The sequence below is a fragment of the Malania oleifera genome, chromosome 4 (assembly GCF_029873635.1).
Source record: "Malania oleifera isolate guangnan ecotype guangnan chromosome 4, ASM2987363v1, whole genome shotgun sequence".
Lineage (NCBI taxonomy): Eukaryota > Viridiplantae > Streptophyta > Magnoliopsida > Santalales > Ximeniaceae > Malania > Malania oleifera.
In genome coordinates this window covers 75,653,467-75,679,568 of record NC_080420.1, presented here as the reverse complement: position 1 = coordinate 75,679,568, position 26,102 = coordinate 75,653,467, and the positions used below count along the sequence as shown (strand labels likewise).

The window sequence follows — 26,102 nt, the reverse complement described above, 5'->3', positions numbered from 1 at the left end:
ATTCTTCCAAGATACTAGTTTACCACTAACAACCACATAATAGTTAGTGGATGACTTGGCCTAATTTGCATCTATATAACCCGAAATACACGGGAGCTTTTTGCACTGAGCTGCCCCTTTTTTATAACCCTGAATACGAGTGTGATCTTGATTTTAATACAAGAGAACTCTTTGTGGTGCACCTTTGAGGTATCACAAGATATGAATGAGAACATTCAATGGCTCATTCGAGGAGAATCTAGGAATTCGCTCACAACCTTGTTACATAGTTGTCTAATTGTGAGGCAATTTAACTTCTCAACAAGTTTTTGATACTGTCTAGGGTTAGCCAACAAATCACCCACTTCTGCTCATAATTTATTGTTTGGATTGTGTACTCTTTGACAAGACGGTCCTTTTGTGACAAGATGGTCCCCCACATCAAATCTTCTCTATGATAAGGCTGTCCTTAAATTAGATCTGGACAGGTCTAGACCTTAACAAACCCAAAATTTTAGATTCTTTAAACATCATTACTAGTAATCACAATGTCATCTCCATATATAATTAGCAAAATCCTACTAGTAACAGTGTGCGGATACTCCAAAGTGATCTACTGCATGTCACTAAAGGAAAAATTCAAGCGCAACTGTATTGAACCTACCAAACTATGCTGTTTGAGATTGATTCAGATGGTCAAAGACTTAGACCCTATGAGGCTTTTTTCATACAATACACCAATGTTGATGATTCCCCCTGAGCAACAATCTGTGGTGGTTGATCCATATATACATCCTAAACATGACCATGTAGGAAGAAATTTTTTTATATCTAATTGATGTAGAAGTCAATGACATGTGGTGGCTAAGTGAGCCATATAGACCTCCTAAACATGACCATGTAGAAAGGCATTTTTTATATCTAATTGATGTAGAAGTCAATGACATGCGGCGGCGAAGGATATGAACTAGCTAAATGAGATAGGTTTGGTGACTAGGGAGAATGTGTCAGGATAATCCAAATCATACACTTGTGTATATCTTGTAGCAACAAGATGGGCCTCTAGATGAGCCATTGAAACATCTGGGTTGATCTTAACAGTATCCGCCCAGTTAAAGCCAACCAGAAACTTATTGGCTAGAAGAGGTACTAGCGTGCAACCCTTCGACCGCTGCAATCCTCCACCGAGAATGGTTGAGGCCGAATATAGTCTTAGGAAGTGCAATAGTTGATGGATTACTAACATAATTGTAATATGAAGAAGACAAAAAATCATAACAAACTAATTAGAGATTGGATGTTGGCTACAAGTTCATTTACCTTTCTAGACAATAATAGAAGGCTCAATGTCTTGGGAAACGGGTCATATGAAGAAACTGGAGGTGTAGAAACAAAAGTTGGAAGAGGCTCTCCTTCCTTAAGTTGCTGTGGAGGTATACACCTACGTATTAGGATGAGCCAAGCAACAAGGAGTCAAAGATGCAGGAGGGCTAGCCCATCTACATTAAAATGACCATAATACTCTCACTAACTCTTAGTTGCTGACATAGGTATTAATACTAAATAACCAATAACAACAAGACTGAATTCCAATTTGAGTAGCCTGCACATATTAGCTTTGATGAAGATGATCTAGAATGCATGGTGGAGCTTAATCGCTGATTTTAGTTGGTTAATGACGATTTTCAATTTTCATTTAAAGTTGAGAAGAAATAAACACAATAATTTAAAATGGTTTTAGATCATGTTAAAGCTTGATATATATGTTGTTGGCCCACAACCAAACAACTTAAGCTTTTAGGTGAAGTGGTAATCTAACGTGGTATTAGAGCTGGTTACCAGGAGGTCTTGGGTTCTAGTATTGTTGGCTGCGTTTATTTTGTGGTGTTTAAAAATTATTATAGTCCTTGTAATGGGTGTTATCTATCGTGTGTCTCTCCACATGCTGTTGGGCTGCACGTGTGGGGGGTGTTAAAGCTTGGTATGCATTGTTGGCCCACAACCTAACAGCTTAAGCTTTTAGGTAAAGTGGTTATCTAACATGGTATCACAGCTGGTTACCGGGAGGTCCTGGGTTCTAGTCTTGTTGCCTGCATTTATTGTGTGTGGTTTTTAAAAATTATTATATTCCCTATAATGGTTGTTTCTTCTCATTTGTTTATCTCTCCATGTGCCGTCGGACTACATGTGTGGGAGAGTGTTAAAGCTTTATATACATTGTTGGTCCACAACCTAACAACTTAAGCTTTTAGATAAACTGGTAATCTAACACTTGGTAACCAGCTCTAATACCATGTTGGATTACTACTTTACCTTTACCTAAAAGCTTAAGCTGTTAGGTTGTGGGCTAACAATGTATGTCAAGCTGCTTGACACTTTCCTGCATGTGTAGCCTGACAGCATGTGGAGAGATAAAAAACAACTTAACCCATTCCAGGGAATATAATAATTTTTAAACACCACACAATAAACGTGGGAAACAAGACTAGAACCAACCTCTTGGCAACCAGCTGTGATACCATGTTAGATTACCACTTTATCAAAAAACTTAAGCTGTTAGATAACACTAGTTATAGGGAATATAATAATTTTTAAACATCACACAATAAATGTGTTGTGGGCAACAAGACTAAAACCTAGGAGAAAGCTTAAGCTGTTATGTTGTGGGCCAACAATGTATTGTGAACTTTAACATATCATATTTGTTGTCCAAGTCTATGGGTCCGAGTCTATGGGAACTAAATCTTCATTTGTGGTGTTGAATAGTGGTGAGTTCATTTGGTTGGTATGTCAAATTAATTCTTTTTGGTCAAGGCCTTCAGAAGAGGGCCATGGCCCTTGAAATGCTTATTTTAGTCACTAGGGAGGGGCTGATCTTTGCTTGAAATGGTTACGAAAGGCAAGATGTTGATTTTTATGCTTAAAAAGAATCAAGGAGGTTGGGGTATGTTGATCAATATGTTTGTCTAAAGGAGATTGTGCATCTATGTGGTGGGTGTTATTTCAAACATCGAGAAAGATTTCGTCTAGGTGTGATGAGGCTGGGCTGTTGACTGGTGGAGAGGTTTGGTGGGGTGTGAGGTGGTTTGGTGAATGTCAAAAGGTAGTTGAATCAGATAAGGAGATTCGAGTTTCAAGAAGCAGGAAATGTTTATTTAGTAGGTTGTCGAAGGACGTTATCTTTGTAGAAGTGCTCCAACAGCCTGCAGATGAGAGTTGGAATTTTATGTTGTGTGTGATTGTCTGGATTTGGAGATAAACTAGGATATGGTTCAGCCGTTTATATCCTATGGGTTTAAATGCCGCAAAATTTGGGAGAGGATCTCTTGTGGAAAATGAAGAGTTGGGTATTAGTGTTTATAGGGGTATAAAATGAGTAGGGGAACGGGAGTAGGCTTTTATTCTAATCATGAAAATTATGCTATGGGCCTAGTGGTTCAAAGGAGTGTTTCCGGGTGGGCCTGTTGTCCTTAATAAGCTGGTTAATTAGGAAATAAGAAAGAGGACAGCCCATTTGTGGGTCCAGAAGGGAGTAACTAAGCCTGTTAGCGAAGGGCTTATGTGGTTTTTACAGCTGAGTGATGACGCTCAAGAGCAGAAAGGAAATGATGTGAAGAAAGGGGGAATCTTGATTAGGGATATTGGTTTGATATTGGATCTTTTGCAGAAGAAGGTTAAATCGCATGTATTTGTTGAGGGTGACTCTGATAAAAACACTGATTTTAGCTACACATAGATTGCTATGGGGGAAAAAGATGTACAACAACTTGCGAGTGACAAAGGGAACTGTGGGAAGAATCCAAATTTTACAGAAGTTGGTAGTGCTGTTGAATATGGTGGCTTAATTGATTCAGGTGATATGCAGGAGGACTGGGTAGGATGGCCTGTGACAAGGGAAGGCTGTGATATTTGGTGGTTAATGGAGAGGAGTCTCCATTGGTTGAGTATATGATGAGGAAGATGATGAGTATTTGAGCATCTGTGAATAGGTGACTATTAATTGATCAACTGATGATGGAGAATGGGTTTAAAGACAAAGTGACGTCAACTGACGATGTTAAAGAAAATGCTGCATCATGTTTTAGCTCAGTAAATTTAGGGGAATGTTTCATTTTTAAGCAAAAGGAGAGGGGAACTATGGACCATTGAACCTGAGAAGGACATCAAATAATGTACAGGTTGGTGTTTGCCACATGATGCTTTATTTGAGGAAGGAACTTTCGCTGTCACCTGGTATAATGGTGTCTTCTTGGTTTTGTCTACTTCTATTGTTGGTGTGTGTCATAATAAAAATGCAGGGTACGCGTGGTTGAAACTCCTAAGAAAGATCAGGGAAGTTCTAAGCTCCATAAAGGCATCAAATATACCTTTGTTCCAAAAGGAGATTACTAATGGGTGGGGGGAGGGAGGGGTTAGCTCCTGAGAGAAGCAAGATCCCCAAGCACTCCTGGAGGGAATGGTATAAAGCTTAGTCCTTTAGTGCAGGAGGTCACAGTTTCTGTGCCTCTTAACTTGTATGAGAGGAAAAAGAGTCGAAAAAAAATATTGAGACATCTACAAATTATGAGAGGATGAGAGTAGATGTCTATCCTTCAGTTTGTAGTGATTTGGTACATTTGGTTAGAGCTCAATGCTAGAATTTTGAAAATTCTGCTCTTTTTGGGAATATTTTATGCTGTAGAATGGTGTTTTTGTTGTCACTTTGGGCTTCAACAAATATTAGTTATTAACTTATTATAGGCAATTCCATTGACTTGTCTGTAAAGGGGCTGGTTTGCAGTTCTTCATTAGCTATTCCGGGATTTTTTTTTGTTTTTTGCTTTTGTTTCTTTTTATCATGTTTCCTTCGTTTCAGTGGATGCCTTGTTGTCCCACTTGTGTTATTTCTTCTCTCTTTACAATACAATTCTTTGTCTATCCAGAGAAAAAGGAGCATTGGTATTACCTCATCTCTTCTTTATAAATCAGTTCAGTAAATTATATATGGCTAGGACAGTCTGATTATTTCTATATTGTTAATGGCTAGAAAAAAGTTGTCATTGCATAATGCTTTGAAGTCATGATTCTTTGATATATAGCTGTAATATTCAGTTTGGTTGATGCTTCAGGTAGGAGACATGGCCATTTCTGTTATTGTTTTTACTTTTCCTTGTTCTTTTTTTCCTATCCCAACAGCCAATGTTATACATCCTGTGCACTTCTGTTTTAATTATGCACGTGTGCATACAATAATAGAACTATAGAATTCTTATATGTGAACTAAATATATGAAGATTAGAGTTGGATTGATATTTATGAGGGATAATGGGAGACATGGTTAGTTTTTTCTAAAATTTGAAAATAGCCAATGCTATCAGCTTCTCCACTTTGGCAACCCTTGTGGTGCACTTACTTTCTTTTGGTGGCTGGACTTCTATCCTATTTGAAGAATTGAGCTTTGTTTGGCTTGGTACATATTCTAATCTGGAAATCAAGCCCTAATTTTATTTCAGTATTACCTAAAATTTATAAACTGATCAGGATATAAATAATGACCATAATCAATGGGAGTTACCTTTTGTAGCATTCACAATGCTTTTATTTATTTATTTATTTTTGGCGTAGGTGAGTGTTAAGGATAATTGTTTTTAGAAGATTGAGAGGCATTTGTTATGCTGAAAACCTGAACATCATTAATTATTCCATACGTCTTCTAATTTGGGCACTAACACATGAATGTCTTGATAATGCCACTTTGGCTACTTGTCCAGTGGTGAAAGCGGAGCAGGAAAAACTGAGACAGCTAAAATAGCAATGCAATATTTGGCTGCACTTGGTGGCGGCAGTGGAATAGAATATGAAATATTGAAAACAAATCCGATCCTTGAAGCTTTTGGAAATGCAAAAACAGCTAGAAATGACAACTCAAGTCGCTTTGTAAGCTGCTCGCTCTTTGCATCAACATTTTAGTTCTTTATGTTAATGTGTTTATGTTGAAGGTTAGCAACAGCTATTGTTTTTTGGAAGTGAAGTTGCAAAAGTGTTCTATGCAAGTAGGATAATCCGAGTGACTCTGTCTCAGGGAAAGCTGATTGAAATTCATTTTAGCGAAACTGGAAAAATATCGGGTGCCAAGATACAAACTTGTAAGATTTCTTGTACTACTGAGGCTTACAGGGAAGTGTCATTTATTTTTGTATGAAATTTACAACTGACCTTAATCTTTTGGATCTGAATTTTTCCCCTGCATGACTTCTGCACAGTTCTCCTTGAGAAGGTAATTTTTATACTCCTTGTTTTCGATTGTTTCTTGTTAGAATATTCTATTGCAACTCATTGACTAAATCATTTTTTTTGCAGTCTAGAGTGGTCCAATGTATGGAGGGAGAAAGGTCATATCATATATTTTATCAGCTGTGTGCTGGAGCTCCAGCCTCTCTTAGAGGTACTCTTTGTCCATTCTTGAAATATTTCTTTTTAAGGTATTCTTTCCCCTATATTAGAGGAAATAATTCACTATTGAATGTAAACATGCTATGTTTGTGCATGTGCATGTGCATGTATAATGATAATTATCATCTCTATCATTATCATCTTCTGTATTCTGTACTTAAGATACTTCAGGTATGCAGTTATTGTATAAACAGTCTGAAAGAAGTTTCTCTAACAATAAAATTTTACAAAATTCTGTTCCTCCTTTAACCTGCTAAGCTTGCAGAATGCCCAAGGCATACAAGAAATTAAATCCAAATAGTATAATTTTTGTATCATTTGGCCTTATGTAAATTCCTCCTCCTGTTTAGAAATTATAAGTGAAGTTGTCTCCTTTAACCCTTAGTAATTTTATTTGAAGGTGGGAGGTAATTAGCATCATTTGTTCATGCATTTCTCATCTAGGAAAAGAATGGAGCAGAAAGAGCCATTTTGGTGGAGGAAACAATATGTAATACAAGTTATCCCTGCTGTCTATGCTGTAAACCTGATAATCCACAGTTGAATAAAATGCTAATGGGAGAACAAGGTCTAGTGTTAGAAACTAGAAGAAGTGAGGTAGGACAGCTGAGAGAGATTACAGATTGCTGGAATAATCCCCACCGGTTAGCTGCAATTCTTTTTAAATATTTTGGTGAAACGAATAACCCTGAGCAAATAAAAGAATAAAATTCGAAAACAAAGAGACTATTGCTAACACTTCCTCTGAAGCTGGGGGTGCATAAACAAGCCTAAACATGGACTTAGCCATAAACTGCCAAGAAGCATCACCCCTTTTCACAAACAAAGAGTGATCAAAATAGCCCCGTAAGAACCCTGTTGTAAAGTTAGAGATGGAGAATAGAAGAAGAAGAGGAGAGAAAAAATCTAGTGGCAGTTTCCTCAAGCCTTACGTACAGCTCCACATATGCCATTTTATATATTAATAACTGAAAAAAAACATAACAATAATAACAACAACAAACCAAGCCTTAAGTCCCATTAGGTGGGGTTGACTACATGAATCTCTTTCTTCCAATTAACACGATTGAGGGAAATTTCCTCAAACGAGTTAAGGGCTATTAAATCCTTATTTATTATCTCATTGCACATTATTTTAGGTCTACCCCTACCCTTTATAGCACTACTAACACCTCACCTGTGCACTATTTGGCCTATGTTGCAGATGCCCAAACCATTTGAGTTGGTCATCCGTCTTATCTTCTTTAGGAGCATTGTGTAACTTATTGCTAGCATTTTCATTTTGGAAACTTTTTTTTTTTTTGGATATGTTGTTCCCAAGGTCGTAAATTTCAATTTCAACTAAAATTTTGAAGCCCCAGAAGCATGAAAATTTCAATTTCGATGTCAATTATGATTTTGATTTGAAAAAATAACAGGTTTCAGTAGTAAAGCATGGAATTTTTTGTGAAACTTTAGAAATGGTTAATAGACAGAATAATGTAAGTTTTAGGACTAATATATTACAAGTTAAATACATCTATATTGTGTATGAGGTTGAAAGTTGTAATATAGTATTGTATCAAACAAGCTTGTAAGATAATGTACATTAAATATATTCAATTAATACAAATGAAATTCATAAACCATTTAAATATTATTTATTATACAAATAAAGATAGTTTAGACATGAATGCTTAAATAAAATGTTGCTGCATGTTTAGTTTTTCATATAATTTCAAAAGCACTTGTAATAATCTTTTGTTTCAATAAAAATAAATGAAATAAATTAAGAGAGAAATTTCACTTAACTCCTAAATCTCTCATTTGAATTCCAGGGAAATTTCATTGTGTAGTTAAAATTTCAACAAAATTTTCTAAAATTTCAAGATTTGACAAGTTTTGCTAAAATTTCGAGATTTCGACAAATTTCAGATGATTCGTTGAGGTTTCAACAGAAATTATGCAAGACAGAAATCAATTTCTATTTCAATTTCAAGGGCGATGGAAACCAAAAATTTTGATGGAAATTTTGACAATTTCGTGGAAATTTAAGACCATGGTTGTTCCTTGGTTACCCAACATTTTGATCCACATAGCATGATTGATCTTATAGTTGTCTTATGAAACTTTCTTTTAATTATGAGGGTATTCTACTATCACACAACATGCTTGAAGCACCTCTTCATTTTACCCAAGCTGCTTTAACTCCATGTATTACATCTTGTTCGATTTCTCCTACAACCTGCAAAATTGATACAAGGTATCAAAACCTATTAGTGCTATTAATTTCTTGACCATCAAGTTTGATCTTTTATTTGATATTCCTCCTACCATGACTGAAATTAATAATTTATATCTTATTTCTTCTTATTTTGAAACCTCTAGATTCTAAAGCTTCTCTCTATAATTTTAACTTAGATTCTCCTCCAGCCATAGTTTCATCAATCAAGACAATATCATCTACCCAAAAAAAAAAAAAAAAAAACCATGGAATCTCATTTTGTGTACTCCTAGTTAGTTCATCAATCACTAATGCAAAAAACAATAATTAAAAAAAACACGAAAGACAAAAATACCCTCACTCACCACATAATTACTAAAATAGCATATTCTCTTCAAACATTCCCCTACTCAATCTAGAGGTTTCTAAATATCAACCTGAGCCCAGCTTGTTATGACCACTAGACCACATAGGTTTAAATAATGCCTTCTTGAAAACATATTCATAAATTTCACAAATGGAGTCAACCATCTTTAATACAACATCCATCACATAATGACAGTCAACATTGATGAGGAACAATGGCAGCTTGATCATCACAAAACATATCTACAGGCTTTGTTACCAAGAATTCCATCTAACATAGAGACTTTAACCACATGGAGGATCACCACCTCTAGGTTATGAAAGTCAATTTGTGAATTTTGACCACTACCTCTAGTTACTATCTGCCAAAGTGATAGATATCCTAATAGACCATTGTGACTCAAAAATTTAAGTTGATGATAGGAGTCTTGGTAGTTGCCATTGTCCCAAACTTGCATGACTATGGGTAATATGGATACCTATTTAAAAATAGACTTTCCAGTCCTATTGTTTTTTTGGAAAAATAAGCAAAATACTCAATTTTGGCCCCAATATGCGGAAAGGAATGAAGTTTAAGGTTTGGAATTGAGTTTCAAATTGAGAAGGGCAATGAACCATGGATAAGGCCCTTCGAGCACCTCAATTTTTCCTTTTGGTTTTCTTTTGGGCAAAATAATATTTTGAACCCTCTAATGAAAATAAAAAAACCAAATAATCAATTGAAATCACGCATGCACACACACATTCAATTAGAGTATAAAACAAAAACCACCAACAAATTATCATGTAACCATGTAATTATTAAGCATACAAATGCTGCCAACCAATACTTGATAAAAAAAAAATTGATAAAAGAGACACCTTTGAACAAATTCAACACATTTCTTGCTATAGGACCATTACTTGATGCCTAAGTCTATGTTGAAGGCTTAAACTGATCAAACTAACAAGCAAAAGAAAAAAAATAAAAAAAATCTTTGGGTGATGATTCAATTCCTATGCCTGTGGAAGGCTTATGGTGAGGAAACTATAAGGAATTTTTTGTGATAATCAAAAGGAAAAAAAAGGACTTGGAGCATTAATATAAATCAAACAAAATTTTTTTGGCTTTGGGTTTCTACTTTTGTTAATCCCAAGTTGTCTACTTATCAAATGGGGAATCAATTCTTTAGTAGTTCAAAGGTCTCTATTAAGATGGAGTGAGAATCATCAAAAGGAAGACATATATCTCAATTGAAAAGCATGCTTTCATTATTCACAGTATTTATAAAATCGTTTTACTCTAGTCATCTAATTCGTTGTCCCATCATAAATAAAAGATAAAGAAAATAATGTTCAGATCATAATAATCATCAAGACAACTCCAATGTATGCTCCTATTGATTATTTCTTATATTCTTCGAATCTTCACCATAGCATCCTCCTGCTCTCCTTCTCAACAGAAGCACCCTAGGGTCTTATTTATTTCAAAATTTTAAATTTTTGTTTTCACCAATATTTTGAGGCATCAAAAGTACGGAAATTTTGATGCCAATGACAATATCGACCAGTTTCTTTAAAATGATTGAAATTAGCGGTAAAGCATGGGATTTTTTAATGAAACTGTTGAAGCTGTTAATAGACATTATGATGCAAGATTTATAATTACATATTGCAAATAAAATTTATAAATGATAGGTGTGTGGTGCATTATGTGCAATAATTGTAATATAGTAATCATATTAAACTTATCCAATTTTTTTGCTGGATATGGAAAAGAATTATATTAAGGTGAATAGAGTTACAATTTAAGGAGGACAGCACTGCATGCCACGTCTTTCCATTTCAAAACCTTTTTGGATTTGTAAGGGTAAAAACTTTGTTTGAGGTAAAAAATCCACTCATTCCTTGATTTTTAGATCCAAAATAACCTTGTAAGGTCCAATTAATTAAAGAAATTTGAGTTTTAATTAATTTTAGTGCATAAATTAGTTATTGTCAATGTGGGTTCATGGTCTGGGGTGGTGTGGACCAAATGGGGTGTTCTCAAGTGGATGGCTATAATTCATTCACCATGTTGGAAAGCAATGGAGGTTATGGCCATGCACGAAGATAAGTAGTGGTGAAGGTTTTGCAGTGGATGTTTTGTGGGATCCGTGGCTTAATAGGCTGAATTCTTGTGCTGTATTTACAATTGGAATTTCATAGAAAGAGTTTATGCTTTTTTCTTGTAGTCATTGACAGAATGAGAGAAATACCTAGAAGATTGTGCAGGCACCTAGAGAGATTTGAATGGAGAAATAAAATTGGCATGTTGAATTAAACCTTGCAGTCAAATATAACAGTACAAACTGACTACCATGAAACAGTTCTCTTGTGAATATCTGAAATTTCATGCTCTACATTTTTATGTTTATGAAATTATGTAGTTTTTCTTTATTTTTCCTTCTCCTCTTTGTTTGAAACACAGAGAAATTGAATCTGAAGGGTGCAAATGAATATAAGTATTTGAGACAGAGCAATTGTTTTTCTATAAATGGCGTTGATGATGCTGAACTATTTCACATTGTTGTGGTACTTTTCTCCTCTTTATGAATTAAATTCCTTGTAGTTACCATCTTAATCTTCCAATTTCCTCCTTTTAATAATGTATGGGCTAAATGCAAATGAACCTCTTTGTTTCTGTTTCTATTTTTCAGGAAGCTCTGGATATTGTTCACGTCAGCAAAGAGGACCAAGAGAGTGTGTTTGCAATGCTTGCTGCAGTTTTGTGGTTGGGAAATGTCTCATTTACTGTTATTGATAGTGAAAATCATGTTGAAGCAGTCGAAGACGAAGGTAATTCTCTGAATTATGATAGATTCTATACATTTCTTCAAAATTTTTGATGCTCTTTAATTGCTTTACTCCAATTCGATGTTTTAAAAGGCACAATTAGCTGTCCTCAAGACAAACCTAGAGGCACTGTGGCTTAATTTGAAATGCCTAATTTTCAAAGGGAAAATGCCTTCGTGGATAAGGCATATGTAGGCCTGGAAAAATGGGTCCAGACTCGATGGGTCACCCATGACCCGCCCAATTAAAATGGGTCCGGGTTTATGAAAATCAACCCATTTATAAACGGGTCAACCTGTGATCCACTCGTTTATAAACGGGTCAACCTGAGTTCGGGTCGGGTCACCCGCCAGGTGGCTCGTTTATTTACCAATATATACACCTTTAACCCAAATAAACCCAATAATCCTAATTTCTTACCCACACCAGCCATCATCCACAGCCATAGACCCACAGTGGCACTGCCCTCTGCGGCTCTGGCGCTTTGCCTAGCTCTGCCCACCATTGCCGCATGCCATTGCCTCACGCTATCACCTCATGCCGTTGCCGCATATCCTCTTGCCGCATGCTGTCGCCTCTGTTTGTCTCCCTCTCACTCCCTCTCAGTGCTCTCACTCTTAGGCTAGGTGTCACTCTCGTCTCCCTCAGTCCCGCTCCCTCTCACTCTCGTCTCCCTCTCACTCTCGTCACCCTCACTCCCTCTCTCTCTCTCGTCTCCCTTAGTGGCTCAGCTCATGCTCTCTCACGATCTCACTTCATCCTCTCTCACTCTCGGACCTCAATCTCCCTCGGCTCGGCTCACTCTCAGATCTCAAATCTCCCTCTCCCTCTCCCTCTCTCCCCTGCGATTTTGGCTGTGGTCGTTTCAATTCCGTTTGCTGCTTGAAAGTTTTGAATGTTCTTTCATATTGCTTTTAGCGAGTATACCCAAGTGTGCCTGCTTCATTTTCTCACTTTTGCAAAAATTGCAAGGATCATTTCCTTCTTTCTTTTTTTTCCCTTTCCTCATTTCTCTGATTGTTGTTGTTGAGTAGCTTGTTTTGTGTGGCTCATGACATTCTTGCTTTCACTGAATATGGGGGGTTCCGCAGCTTCGGCTGTTTTTCAAGAGAAATTAATGTGTTTATATACTTTTTGGATTCAAGAATTTGTCCATTCAGGGGTCTTTTTGTGGATATAAATTTTAGTGATTGGCCTTAGGCTTGTTTCTTGCTGCATCAATATAATTATTATTTTATATAATGTATTGTCTAATTTTATATACATCTTTTAATTTGATTTTTAGGCTTTTAAATTGTCATTGCAATCTTTAAATTTAATTCTTATTTGATTTGTCTAATTTTATATGCAATCTTTTAATTTGTTGTTAGTCAGTAATGGTTAGTAATGATGTGTAACTATCATCTAAAGATGCATATGTTTTTTTTACAAAAAATCTGGAATTTTATAATATTTGTCCTAAAAAAGTAGTCCTAGATGCCAAGTGCATTTGAATCTCAGCTCTCTTAGTAGTTAGTCCAAGCATTTTTTATTTTTTTAAGATTTAATAAATATAATGAGTATTTTTTAAAAAAATAAATTTAAATATATAATTATTTTTTAAATGGGTAACCCGTGACTCGCCCGTTTATTAAATGGGTGGGTTAGGGTTTACATGATTGGGACCCGTTTAACATCGACTCGTTTACGACTCGACCCATTTACAACCCATCCGGACCCGGCCCGTGAGCCCGTTTTGCCACCGTTAGGCATATGCCACCTCACAAAGACATGCCTCCTACACCTTTTTTGATGAGGTGCATGTGCCTAACAAAACTCTTATCCTTGGATCACCATCTCGAACATTATGTGGGTGATAGCAATTTAATTTCTTCCACAGGTTGGCCAATATCAAGATGTGGAGAAATTTGATTAGGGAAGTTCAATCTGATCCCAATTTGATTGCTATGAATTACAGAATTTTTTCCCATTATTTGTTTAGGACTAGGAGGATGATGGTAGGCTTCTATTAAGGGGTTTGGAGTGGGAATGTGGAAAGGCCTTTTGAAGACAATAAAGCAAGGGCTGTTGTGCTTGGGATGGGAATGTGGATAAGGCTCCAGGTTCAGATTGCTTTAATATGACTCTCTTTCAGGATTGTTGGGATGTGGTTAGGATGAATATGATGAAGATATTTTAATGAGTTTTACTTTAATGGGATTTTGGGCAAAAACATCAATTCTATCTTTCATCACTTTGGTCCCTAAGAATGTTTGTTCTGAAAAGGTTGCTGATTTTCGAACTATTAGTTAGTAACTGGTGTGTACAAATTTGTGTTTGGACAAGACCAAATTGTATTAAGAATAAAAAAATATAGAATGTAAGAGGACAAAATGTCCTGATATGCGTTTCATGTGTTGTGAAAATAATGAGTCAAGTGCCCATCTCTTTGTGCATTGCAAGGTGGCATTGCAGCTTTGGAATGCCCTTCTCTCTCTGGCAGGGGAAGAATGGGTGGCTCCAGGAAAGGTGAAAGACTTGTTTTTGGTTAATTTCAGGGGTGTTGGAAGGAATAGGAATGGCAGAGCTCTATGGTGTGCGACTGTTTTTTCTATCCTTTGATTGTGCAGATTGACAGGAAGGCTAAGATTTTCAGAAGTTGATCCACCTACTAACAGAATTTGTGGGATTGGGCAATTTTCCTTGCCTCCTTGTGGGTTCACTCTTTCAGTTTCTTTAGGTCTTTCACTGTCTGACCTTATTAGAGATTGGAAGGCAGCGTTGTTGTAATGAAGTTTTGGACTGTATTTTGTTTTTATTTTCTTTGGTATTTTCCGCTGCATTTTTTTTCTCAGATTTTCTAGTTTGTGGAGGACTCCTAGTCCTCCAATCATGTACTTCATTTCTTAGGTTTAATAAAATTGTCTTCCTTTTCTATAAAAAAATAAGTGAGTTAGTAAGGGTATTATGGTCATTGGAATGTACTCGACATATATTATAAATAGAGGAGAGACCTATCATTGTCATTAAGTCTTTCGTTTTACCTAATATCTTAACATGGTATGAGAGCTGGTTACCAAGAGGTCTTGTTCTAGCCTTGTTGCTTGTATTTATTATGTGGTGCTTTTTAAAAAAAAAAAAAAAATTATTGTATTCTCAGTAATGGGTGATATCTATCATTTGTTTTTTTCTCTCTATGTTTAGTTCTGCTGCACTTGTAGGGGAGCGTTAAAGCTTGATGTACATTTTTGGCCTACAACCTAATAGCTTAAGCTTTTATGTAAAGTGGTAATCTAACATGGTAATGAAGCCCTTTTGTGTCCTTCATTCGCCCTTCGTTCATCATTTAAATCTAGAAAGGGATAAGTTGGATCCTTGTGCTATCAAATGTATTTTTCTGGCTATTCCTATACTAAAAAAGGATATCAATGTTATAGCCCTGCTCTGCATCGATTCTTTGTAGTTGAAGTCCCCTTTTTTGAGTCTACACCATACTATTATGATTCCTTGAGTTCTATTGACTTTGATGAGTCCCTTCCTTTACCTAGCCTTTTTTATCCTAATCTATTTTCTCTGCCTAGTCCTCCTACAACTTCATCCAGTTTGAGTCCTTCTTGTCCATTGGATTGTCCTAATGTGCAATTGTACACATGATGGCTCAAGGAAAGAGAGTCTTCTCCGGCTTCAACTTTCACGCCTCTAGTTCCCTCGTCAAATGATCCTATTTCCCAAGTGGTAGACCCTCTTACTGCTGTTCGAATAGGTAAACATGCTTGTATCCAACATCCATTGTCTAATTTTGTTTGTTATGATTTCTTGTCACCCTCACATTACTGTTTTGTTAGCGCACTGCCTTCGGTTGCTCTTTTTAAGTCTATTTCTACGACCATCCCTTTCTAGGTGGAGAAATGCAATGATAAAAGAGAGCATGCACTACAAGATAAGGATAATTGGGAGTTAGTACCTCTTCCTCCTATTAAGTCTTTGGTTGGCTGTTGTTGGGTGTACATCGTGAAGGTCAATCTAGATGGTTTTTTGGCTTGATTGAAGGCATGCCTTGTTGCTAAGGGATATATTTATGTGTATGGTTTGGACTATTCAGACACATTCTCCCCTGTCTCCAAACTTGCCTTAGTACGTTTATTCATCTCCTTAGTAGCCACCCATCACTAGCATTTACATTAGTTGGATGTGAAGAATGCTTTCCTATATGTTGATCTTTAGGAGGAGGTTTGTCTGGAGCGACAACCTAGGTTTATTGCTTAGGAGGAGTCAGACTTGGTGTGTCGGCTCAAGAAGCCATTACATGGTTTAAAATGATCTCCCGAGGCATGGTTTGGTCAATTCAGTGTTGTAGTAGTTGAGTATAGCCTTCTGTAGTGTGCAGTCGATCATTTTGTATTTTATACTATCATTCTGTATTTTTTTGCCATACTCCATCCAATAGGATGCTTATTGTGTTTGTGGATGATATTGTGATTACTAGTGATGATCGTCAAGGTATCCAGAGCCCAAAGCATTTCTTGTCAACTAAGTTTTAGACTAAGGATTTGGGACCGTTGAAGTACTTCTTGGGTATATAAGTATTGAGATCTCATACGGAACCATCTTGCCATAGAGGAAGTATGAATGTATATCAAGCTTTAACACTCCCCCGCGCGTGCAACATAGCAACATGTGGAATGATAAACACATGATAGATAACAACAATTATAGGAAGGCAATAATTTTGTTAACACTGCACAATGAACATGTGCAATAAAACTAGAACCCAAAACCTCTTGGTAACCAACTTTGACATGATGTTAGACTACCACTTTACCTAAAAGCTTAAGATGTTGGGATGTGGGCTAACAATGTATATCAAGCTTTAACAACCTACAACTCGGTCTTCCATAGTGGACAAAACACATTGAAGCTGAGTACCGCTTTGTTTTAAAGAAACTTATGTAGAAGCTCATTACCACCACTCATGTGAAGTCTGATTTGCAGCTTGTTGGTTTATTTACTAAGGCCGTGGGGAGTGCTTGTGTTAAATTCATTTGTAACAAGCTAGGAGCAAATGATATGTATACTCCAGCTCTAGGGGGAGTGTTGATGGTTATTTTGATCATTTAGCATTATTAGTGTGTTAGTGTTATGTTAATAAGTGAGAGGTAGTAAAGGTATTATGGTCGTTGGTATGTACTTGACATATATTATAAATAGAGGTAGGGGCCTATCATTATAATTAGGTCTTCTGTTTTACCTAATATTTTAACAAGCTACAACAAGAAAAGTTACACGAGTGCTGTCAACCAATCCCCTTGAATATATGATAGCAATAACACCCAAAAACCCTAAAAGAGTGGGCCAATAACAAAGCCAAAAACACCTATATCCTATAGTAGATTAGGGCAAGATTTGCAGCCCTTAAAGGTTCTTGTGTTCCTCTCAATCCAAAGGGTCCACAAGGTAGCGAAAATTGCTCTGCTCCGTAAAGGACCTCCCTTTTTACTAGAGCCAAAGCCCCATGTTTTACTAGCTAGAAGTCTCGCACATGCTGAGGTTTCACTCAAGCTTCACTTGTGTAAGAGGTTCGATGCTACCTTATGTTGATTTTAGAGAAGAAAATAATTCTCTTATTTCTTAATGATAAATGTATAGCCTGTATATAATGGAAGGAAGAAAAGTTCCTTTCACTATATTCAGTAACTAGATACTAATTACCACAAAATCAGGAAACTAGCCAAATATAGGAAACTACAAAATAGGAAACAAACTAATAGAGATATCAAGAATTTTCTAGAATCTCCTTATTCCTAAATTAACGTAGTAAACTAATAATAAAATCAGAATTGCTACAACGGTATCCCTGAAAATCAGGGATCAGGTATTTCCACACTCCCCCTAAAGCTAGGCGCAGATGTTAATCAAGCCAAGCTTGGAACTCAAATCTTAAAAATTCTTTTTTAGTAGAGCTTTAGTGAGGATATATGCTATTTGCTGACTTGTTGGCGTCTATAGCAGACTAATTGTCCCATTTTCTATCTTCTCCTTTATGAAGTGGCAATCTATCTCTACATGTTTTGTCCTGTTGTGATGCACCGACTTCTTTGCAATGTTAATAGCTGACTTATTGTCACAAAATACCTTCATTGGTTCAGAAGTGATGATTCCTAGTTCCCTCATTAGTCTTTCCAGCCATATTCCCTCACAAATTCCGAGTGCCATAGTTCTGAACTCTGCTTCTGCACTACTCCAAGAAACTACTAGTTGTTTCTTACTTCAGCATGTTACTAGGTTTCCCCACAGATACGTACAATAACTAGATGTTGACATTCGGTCAGTTATTGATCCGGCCCAGTCACCATCAGTGAACACTTAATATCTTTCCTTGTGTTTTTCCTAAAGTAGAAGCCTTTACCTGGTGTCATTTTAAGGTACCTCAGTAATCGGTTGACAACTTCCATACGTTCTTCACTTGGATCATTCATGAATTGACTGACTACACTAATCGAGAACCCAATATCAGGTTTGGTGTGCGAGAGATAAATCAGCTTCCCAACAAGTCTTTGATATCTGCCTTTGTCCACTAGAACACTGTCCTTATTAGCTCCGAGCTTAGTACTTGAGTCCATGGGTGTTTCAGCCGGTTTGCACCCAAACATTCCTATCTCTTTAAGAAGATCTAGTACATACTTCCGTTGTGACACTGAAATTCCCTTTCTTGACCGGGCTACTTCCATTTCAAGGAAGTATTTTAAGCTCCCAAGATCCTTGGTTTCGAATTCTTTGGCAAGGTTTTGAGCTTGATCAGTTTGTCTTCATGATCACCTATTTAGATGATGTCATCTACATGCACAATGAGAATCGTCAATTTTCCTTCGGTTGAGTGCTTGATAAACAAAGTGTGATTTGCTTGACATTGAGAATACCCATACTTCACTGTTTTGTTGAACCTGTCAAACCAAGCTCTTGGGGATTGCTTCAGTCCATAAAGGGATTTCTTGAGCTTACATACCTTATTTATAGTTGCCTGTGTTTTAAGGCCAAGAGGAATGCCCATGCAGACTTCTTCTGTAAGGTCTCCATTGAGAAAGGTGTTCTTAATATCAAGTTGGTGAAGAGGCCAGTCAAGATTGGCAACCAATGATAGTAGAAATTCTTAGATGCTTCCTAGAAATTCTTTTGACTGGTAGCCTCCTCGCCATTTGGCATAAAGATCCATTGCATGCCCCCCTTGTGCAGAATCTTCTCCATCATGATGAATTGTCCAAAGATGTTAGCCTTCAATTCAAGCATGATGATATTATTAGATGCATTGAACATTTTCACCCAAGGATTTGAGGTTTTCTAGAACAAGAAGCTTCTTAGTTTCGTTTTTGGCCACCTTATCTCTTCCCTTGAAAGAGAAATGAAGAGTTTTCTGTGTTTTATTCTCTCTGTGATTCCCAAGACCTACCTCTCTCTTTAAGGTGAATTGCTTCCTATTGATCAAAATCGCGTTTTCTCTTTTGTCCCCCATGATTGATCAAAGATTTATTGCAACTTGAAGACAAAGCCTCAAATTCTAGAAGATCAATTGAATGAAGATGGGAGGCTGGATGATCAAGCAGGCTAGGGCTTTGAAGTGGCAAAGAATCCTTGAAGTGGCTCGAACCAGCAAGGTCAAGCTAGTCGCCGGCATCGAACCACTACATAGCTGCATTGGAGTGACATTGGAGAAACATGCAGCTTTGCATCTTAAAATAGGAGAGGCCAACAAAATGCACTTTGAAACACCTTTGGCATGTTGTTTCCCTTTAGTTCAGCATGAAGATGTTGAATATTGTATGTTTTGAAGGAAAGGAGATGGGTTTCAACTTTCAAGTTAATGATACTCACGTTAAGTTGAAGAAGAAAACACCAAATTCCAAAAGCTTCATAGTAGGATGATGTACATGCAATTACCTTTTGCAACCCCTCAACTTCTTCCCACACGCTCTCTAGTGCCCAAATTGTAGGGTTCTTCTAGTAGACAAAGCAAAAGATTTTGTTTCACTTATTTATTTGGTTCTTCTTCCCATAAACCCTAAGATATGCCCTCTTTTTAGTACCCCTTTGATTTTTGCATTTTGGTAACTAATTACTTGAAGCAAACTAGTTAGTAGGGTTCTTCTAGTAGACAAAGCAAAAGATTTTGTTTCATTTATTTATTTGGTTCTTCTTCCCTTAAACCCTCAGATATGCCATCTTTTTAGTACCCCATTGTTTTTTGCATTTTGGTAACTAATTACTTGAAGCAAACTACTTAGTACAAAACTGTTGCTAAAGTTCATGCAAATTGGCTGAATTTTGGATAGGATATGGTATTTCTCATGCCCAAAGTTCTTTGTTTGGGGTATAGACAGATTGTGAATGTTATTTTTGTAGCAAATGGGTTGAGGAAGATGTTCTTTGGTGGAAAGAGAAGGGGTCATTTTTAAACAGGATTTTGAAAGGCCTCATGATTGGGTTAGTTGGATGTTTTAGATAAGGACTTTGGTAGAATGGTTTTGGGAAGAGGTGGCAAGCTTGGACAAGGGGCTGCTTGTCTAATCCATTATTTTCTATCATTATAAAGGGTCAATCTAAGGAGTGGTTTAGGGCCTCGAGATGCATTAGGCAAGGGATCTGCTATCTTCTATTTTATCTGTTCTTGTTGTTGATAGCTTGAGTAGATTGGTAGATATGGCTGTGGATAGAGGTTTTTTGAAGGGCATTGGAGTGGTTTGTGAGGGGGTAGTTGTCTCATCTCATAATATTTTTCTTTTCTTAGATGATCATAGAAAGCCCTTTACTCTTTTGATTGCTGTTGCAATCCTCCGACTTTTTGAGATGGTTTTTGGTTTAAAAAATAAATTTGGGCAAGGGTGGGTTTGCTACTACTAATCTTAGTTCTAATAAATCTTTTCGAGTTGGCTTCTTTAGCTTTGTGTTGTATTTTAGAGTGGATTTTTGACTTATTTAGGGCATTATTTGGGGTAATTGGGCAAGGGTGGGTTTGCTACTACTAATCTTAGTTCTAATAAATCTTTTTGAGTTGGCTTCTTTAGCTGGGTGTTGTATTTTAGAGTGGATTTTTGACTTATTTAGGGCATTATTTGGGGTAATGATCCTAGCTCGGTTGGTTTATGACATCCATTGGGGGAGAAGTGGTGGAGAAGGCGTCATTGTGTTTGGATGGGTGTAAGGGTGCATTATTTTCTCTAGATGGTCATATCACTCTCATCTAGGCCTGACTTGTATTGTAGTATCCCTCTTTATTATTTTGACATTCTCAATATCACTCTCATTGATGTGAATAGCACATGATGCTATCCTATTTGTTCATCTATCATGATATTGATTGACAGTCATGATAGAGAACAATCACCGGTGATTAGTACATACCAAAGGGACCTTTGATTTCCCCCTAGAGAGGATTGCGGTAGAAGGTGTTGTCGTATTGATCAAGAAGAGCGAGAAAAGAAATCAGATTAATGGGTGGGGACTAGAAGTACTCTGTAGATTTTGATGCGTTAAAGGTACTATTTTTTGGCATGGGTGTGGTGTATGCCCAAAAGGCATACGCATTTGGGTACTTTTATGCCTTGAGGTGTTTTGCCTTGGAAATGCATTGAAGCGCGCCTCAAGAATGCTTTTTAAAACACTGGTTGAGTGCTAGTTGTATTAGATGGAGAGCTTGAATTTCCATGGAGTCATCTTGTTAGCCCCACCCAACCCTCTATAGTGTGCGTGCCAGTGAGGGCAGGGTGCGTGGTTCCTTTTGCCGACGAGTGTTTTATATGTTGCTAATTTTGCCTCACTGCAAGGAATCTATGAAGCCTTAAACCATGTTTTTATATGTGAAATTAACCTAGAATGAGCTGCTTTCTTTTAGATTGATGGTTAATATGCTAGTTTTGCCATATTGAGTCCTTGATAGTTGATAGTTGAGTTCTTAATGGTGAGGTGGGAACTTGGAAGGAATTGGACTTTGCTTCTATTTATCTTCTGCAAAATGCCAAGCAGAAAACGTAGTTTTCTTGATACAAACTGAACTGAACTTGGTTATCTTGGTAGATCGGTTTGCAGATTTATCTTTTTCTAGCTTTCCAACATTCAAATGGAGCTTTGCTCTTGCTGTTTTCTTCCTTCTTTTTTTAGGAATACTGCAATGATCTTATATATTGCATATTATAATTACATATTCTATTTTAAGGTAATGGTTAATTTTATTTTCATTATTATTTATTGCTTAAACCTTTCAAGATATCATGCAAGCTTACATCTTCATTTTCAGGCCTAATCAGTGTTGCTGAATTAATTAGATGTAATGTTGAGGAGCTTAAGCTGGCTTTATCAACTCGCAAAATGAGAGTTGGAAATGATAATATTGTCCAAAAGCTAACACTGTCACAGGTAAGGAAATTAAGGTGCATTTTGTTGGTTAAATGATCATATTGCATTATAATGTGGGTGGATTGGACCTTTACGATATGGATCCATCTTGAGTAGTCCTTCTAACTAGCATTTGATGCTATTGAATTTAATTAATTATGCATAATACTTTACCCTATTTTATTCTCTGGCTTGTGACTGTACTTCATGTTCTTCTTAATCATGTAAAGATTTTTTTCACACATTTGATGGTCTAAGTACCTCACCAAGCTGAAATTCGAAGTTAAAAAAATATTTAGAGGAAGAGGTAATTTTTTTTTTTGGGGGGGGGGGGGGAGTGGTTAAAATTATGAAGATCATTTGTTGGAATGTAAGGGGCCTAGGGAATGTGAAAAAGAGGGCACTTGAAGGGTCATTTGTTTGATCTGAATGACCTTTGAATAAGAGGCTACGTCTAAATTGATTAACTAAAAAAATGAACCGGTCATTTGGTGGCAGCTCTTAATTTTCTTAAAATTTGTTTGACCAAATCAAACATGGAAATATGTCTCAGTAAGTGAGAAATTCGTTGTCTCTTCCATATATAACCCTTATGAAAAATGAAAATGACAGAAACCCTAAACCCAGGTGGTTAATATTAAATAATAAATTTTAATTTGTTCTAATAATAAATTATATTATTTTTATTTACAATTATTAATTAAATATATGACTAGAAAATAATATTTTGATTAAATTGAAAACTTTGATTTATGTAGTTGCTTGTTAATTTTACCGAATAGTTATGATCGATAGTTGAAAAGGTTAAAACTGAAAAAGAATGCATATTCAAATACTAGATATCAAACAATAAATCAATTTAGTCCCCATTTGGAACATTTTAACAAATGAGTACTTATTATGAAAAGTACTTAAATTAAGTACTTCGTGTCATTATTAGTTTCTGTGACTTCTTCAAGTTAAATTTGAAACTAGTTCTCAAAATCATATTTGAATTCAATGTTTAACACTTAACACTTAACATTACGAAACACCTTAATAGGTAAATTTTGAATAGGAGTTCTCCTAATTTTATTTTTATCCAAGAAAATAAAATTGAGGTGAATAGGGGGTGAATTGTAGTATTTGGGAGGGAAGGTGTGAGGAGTGGTAGGTTGTTCCCTCTTAGCGGCAGCTGGTAAATCCTTATCTTGTAGGATACTCATTCAATTGTTAAAATTGATAGTCTTGTGTTGTTGGAAGTGAAAGGAATGGGTCAATAATTGTTTTCCTCGGTCAATGGCCCTTCTGGATATGCTATTAGGCCTTATTTTTGGGATCATTTATTTTTTGTATACGGTTTTTGCTATCCTAGATGGGATTTAGTGGGAGACTTTAATGTGGTGAGTTTTCCTTGGGAAAAAGGAGGTAGGATTACCTTGAGTATGAAGAATTTTGATAGGTTTATTGGAGCTTGTGGGTTGAGGTATCGTCTTTGGGAGTTTGGGTAATGCTTTATTTTCCTGGTTAGTGGGTGGGATTTTTTTTTTTTTGGCGGGGGAGGGGGGGGGGGGTGGTTTCCAAACCTTTTTGAAGTGGTCTTGTCTAGGCCAGTGTTGGATCATTTCCTTATTTTATTAGAATCTAGCAAGGTCAAGTAGTGTCCGACTCTATTAAATTTGAAAATATGTGGCTTGGTCATAAGTCCTTCCAAGGTCGGTAATGTTTTGAGCAAGAATGTTGAGAAGGATTGGGAAGGGTTTAGGTTTATGAAAAAAACTGGAATTTTGAATATGGAAGTATTTAGGGATTTTAGGGCTGAGAAAAGCAGCATTTAGTGAGCTTAATATGATGGATAGGAAAGAAGAAGATTTTTTTTTTTTGGGGTGGGGGGTTTCTTCTTGAGTCAGATAAGGGTAAGAAGGTTAAGCTGATTAATGAGTTAGAGTAGGTGGTACTTAGGGAATTGAGGAGTTCGTAGAAGACAAAGTTTAAATGAGTCAAGGAAGGTGATTGTAAGTCAAAATTTTCCATATGTTGGTTATTGGTAAGAGGAGAAGGATATGATGATGGAATTGGAATTGATGGGAGGAGGAGTACCAATTCTTGTGTGGTTTCTGATGAGATTACATGTTTTTTTTTTTGCTAATTTGTTTACTGAGAAGGATGTTTGTAGGCCTATTTGTGAGGGATTAGAGTGGAGTTCTATTTGTAGCATCCAAATGAGCTTCCTGGAGCAACCTTTTGTAGAAAGTGAGGTTAAGGCGGTTGTGTTTAAGATGGAGAGGGATAAGGCTTGGTTCGAGATAGTTTTTGTATGGCTCTCTTTTAGAACTATTGGGATGTGGCTAGAGGGGATTTAATAAAGATCTTCAATGGTTTGTTTTTTTTTTTTTTAAATTATTGATTGATTGATTTATTTTTTAAAGGGATTTTGGGTATACGTATTGAGTTAACTTTCATCTATTTTACACTGATTATGCTTGGAGAATTTGGAATAAATTATTTGGTGTGATGGAAGAATCTTGGTTTGCGTGGCATCAGTGGAGGAATTGTTGTCTATTTCTTTTGAGGACTTTGGGAAAAGGAAGGACAGGGTTGCCCTTTGGAAATGCAGTATTTTTGCAATGTCGTGGGGATTATGGTTGGAGCATATAATGCACAAATTTTTTCATGGAGAAAAAATTTGGATGACTGCCATGGGAGATTGCAGCACCTTGCAAAAAATTGTAGGCTTGAAGCCTCTTCTTGCTTGCAATACTCAATGATGGACCCTAGTTTCGGTGACTCATCCTACCAACCTCTAATCATCAAACACCTCATCCTAGTTCGACGATAGTCTTAGATTCTTTATAGGCTCGAAGCCTCTTCTCTGAAGGAGGATCAAACACTAGAAATTAAAGCCTCCTCTCTATCGAAGGGTCAAGCACTAGCATGGTCTTAAATTTCCACGAAATTGTCGAGATTTCTGATTTCCGCCACCCTTGAAATAGAAATGGCAGTCAATTTCTGCCTTGCATAATTTCCATCAAAATCTCAACGAATCATTCGAAATATATTGAAATCTCGAAATTTTAATGAAACTTGTTGAAATTTCAACTATACAATGAAATTTTGTTGGAATTCAAATGGGAGATTTAGGAGTGAAGGGAAATTTCTCCCTTAATTTATTTTATGGAAACAAAAGATCATTGCAAGTGCTTTTGAAATTATATGAAAAAATAAACTTACAGTAACATTTTATTTAACCATTCATGTCTAAATTATCATTATTTGTATAATAAATAATATTTAAATGTTTTATGAATTTTATTTGTTTTAATTGAATATGTTTAATTTACATTATCTTACAAATATGTTTGATACACATACGTCTATTTTACAACTTTTCCACCTCATACAAAACATAGATTTATTTAATTTGTAATATATTAGTCCTAAAACTTATATTGTTATGTTTGTTAACCATTTCTAAAGTTTCACAAAGAATTCCATGCCTTACTACTAATTTATGTTATTTTTTCAAATCAAAATCGAAGTTGATATCGAAATCGAAATTGACATCTAAATTGAAATGTCCGTCGAAATTTCTGTTCTTTTCGAGCTTCAAAATTTGAGTCGAGATCGAAATTTAAGACCTTGAGCACTAGAACTCGAACTCTATTTGCTTGCAACAACATTTGGAAGAGACTTTGTTCCACCAATTCAGTTCTCGCGAACTACTCCTTCTCGTGACAATGACTCCTCCATTGTTGCGACGCTTCTTCGTCACTACAAATTAGTTGCAGGATTGTGGGTTGGACATTGTCTACCCAGAGTCGTTCTTTGGTCTACGATCCTTGGGCAGATTTGGGATTTTGAGGACATGTGTATGAGCTCTTCTAAGTTGAAAGCTTTTGATAAATCAGAGAATTTTGAATGTTTGGTAAGGGGTGGTAGAAAAATCACGAGGCAGGAGACACCCTCT

General features: G+C 36.3%; 1 protein-coding gene across 1 annotated transcript in view; it reads left to right on the top strand.

The window, feature by feature from the left end:
- LOC131153583 (myosin-1) overlaps window positions 1–26,102 on the top strand; it is a 101,348-nt gene that overhangs the window by 28,741 nt on the left and 46,505 nt on the right. Inside the window, exons 6-12 of the mRNA XM_058105993.1 lie at window positions 5,730–5,895; window positions 6,041–6,104; window positions 6,222–6,235; window positions 6,319–6,403; window positions 11,430–11,533; window positions 11,659–11,797; window positions 22,059–22,177. Of these exons, the coding sequence (XP_057961976.1) occupies window positions 5,730–5,895; window positions 6,041–6,104; window positions 6,222–6,235; window positions 6,319–6,403; window positions 11,430–11,533; window positions 11,659–11,797; window positions 22,059–22,177 (691 nt within the window). The remainder of the gene's footprint in view (window positions 1–5,729; window positions 5,896–6,040; window positions 6,105–6,221; window positions 6,236–6,318; window positions 6,404–11,429; window positions 11,534–11,658; window positions 11,798–22,058; window positions 22,178–26,102) is intronic.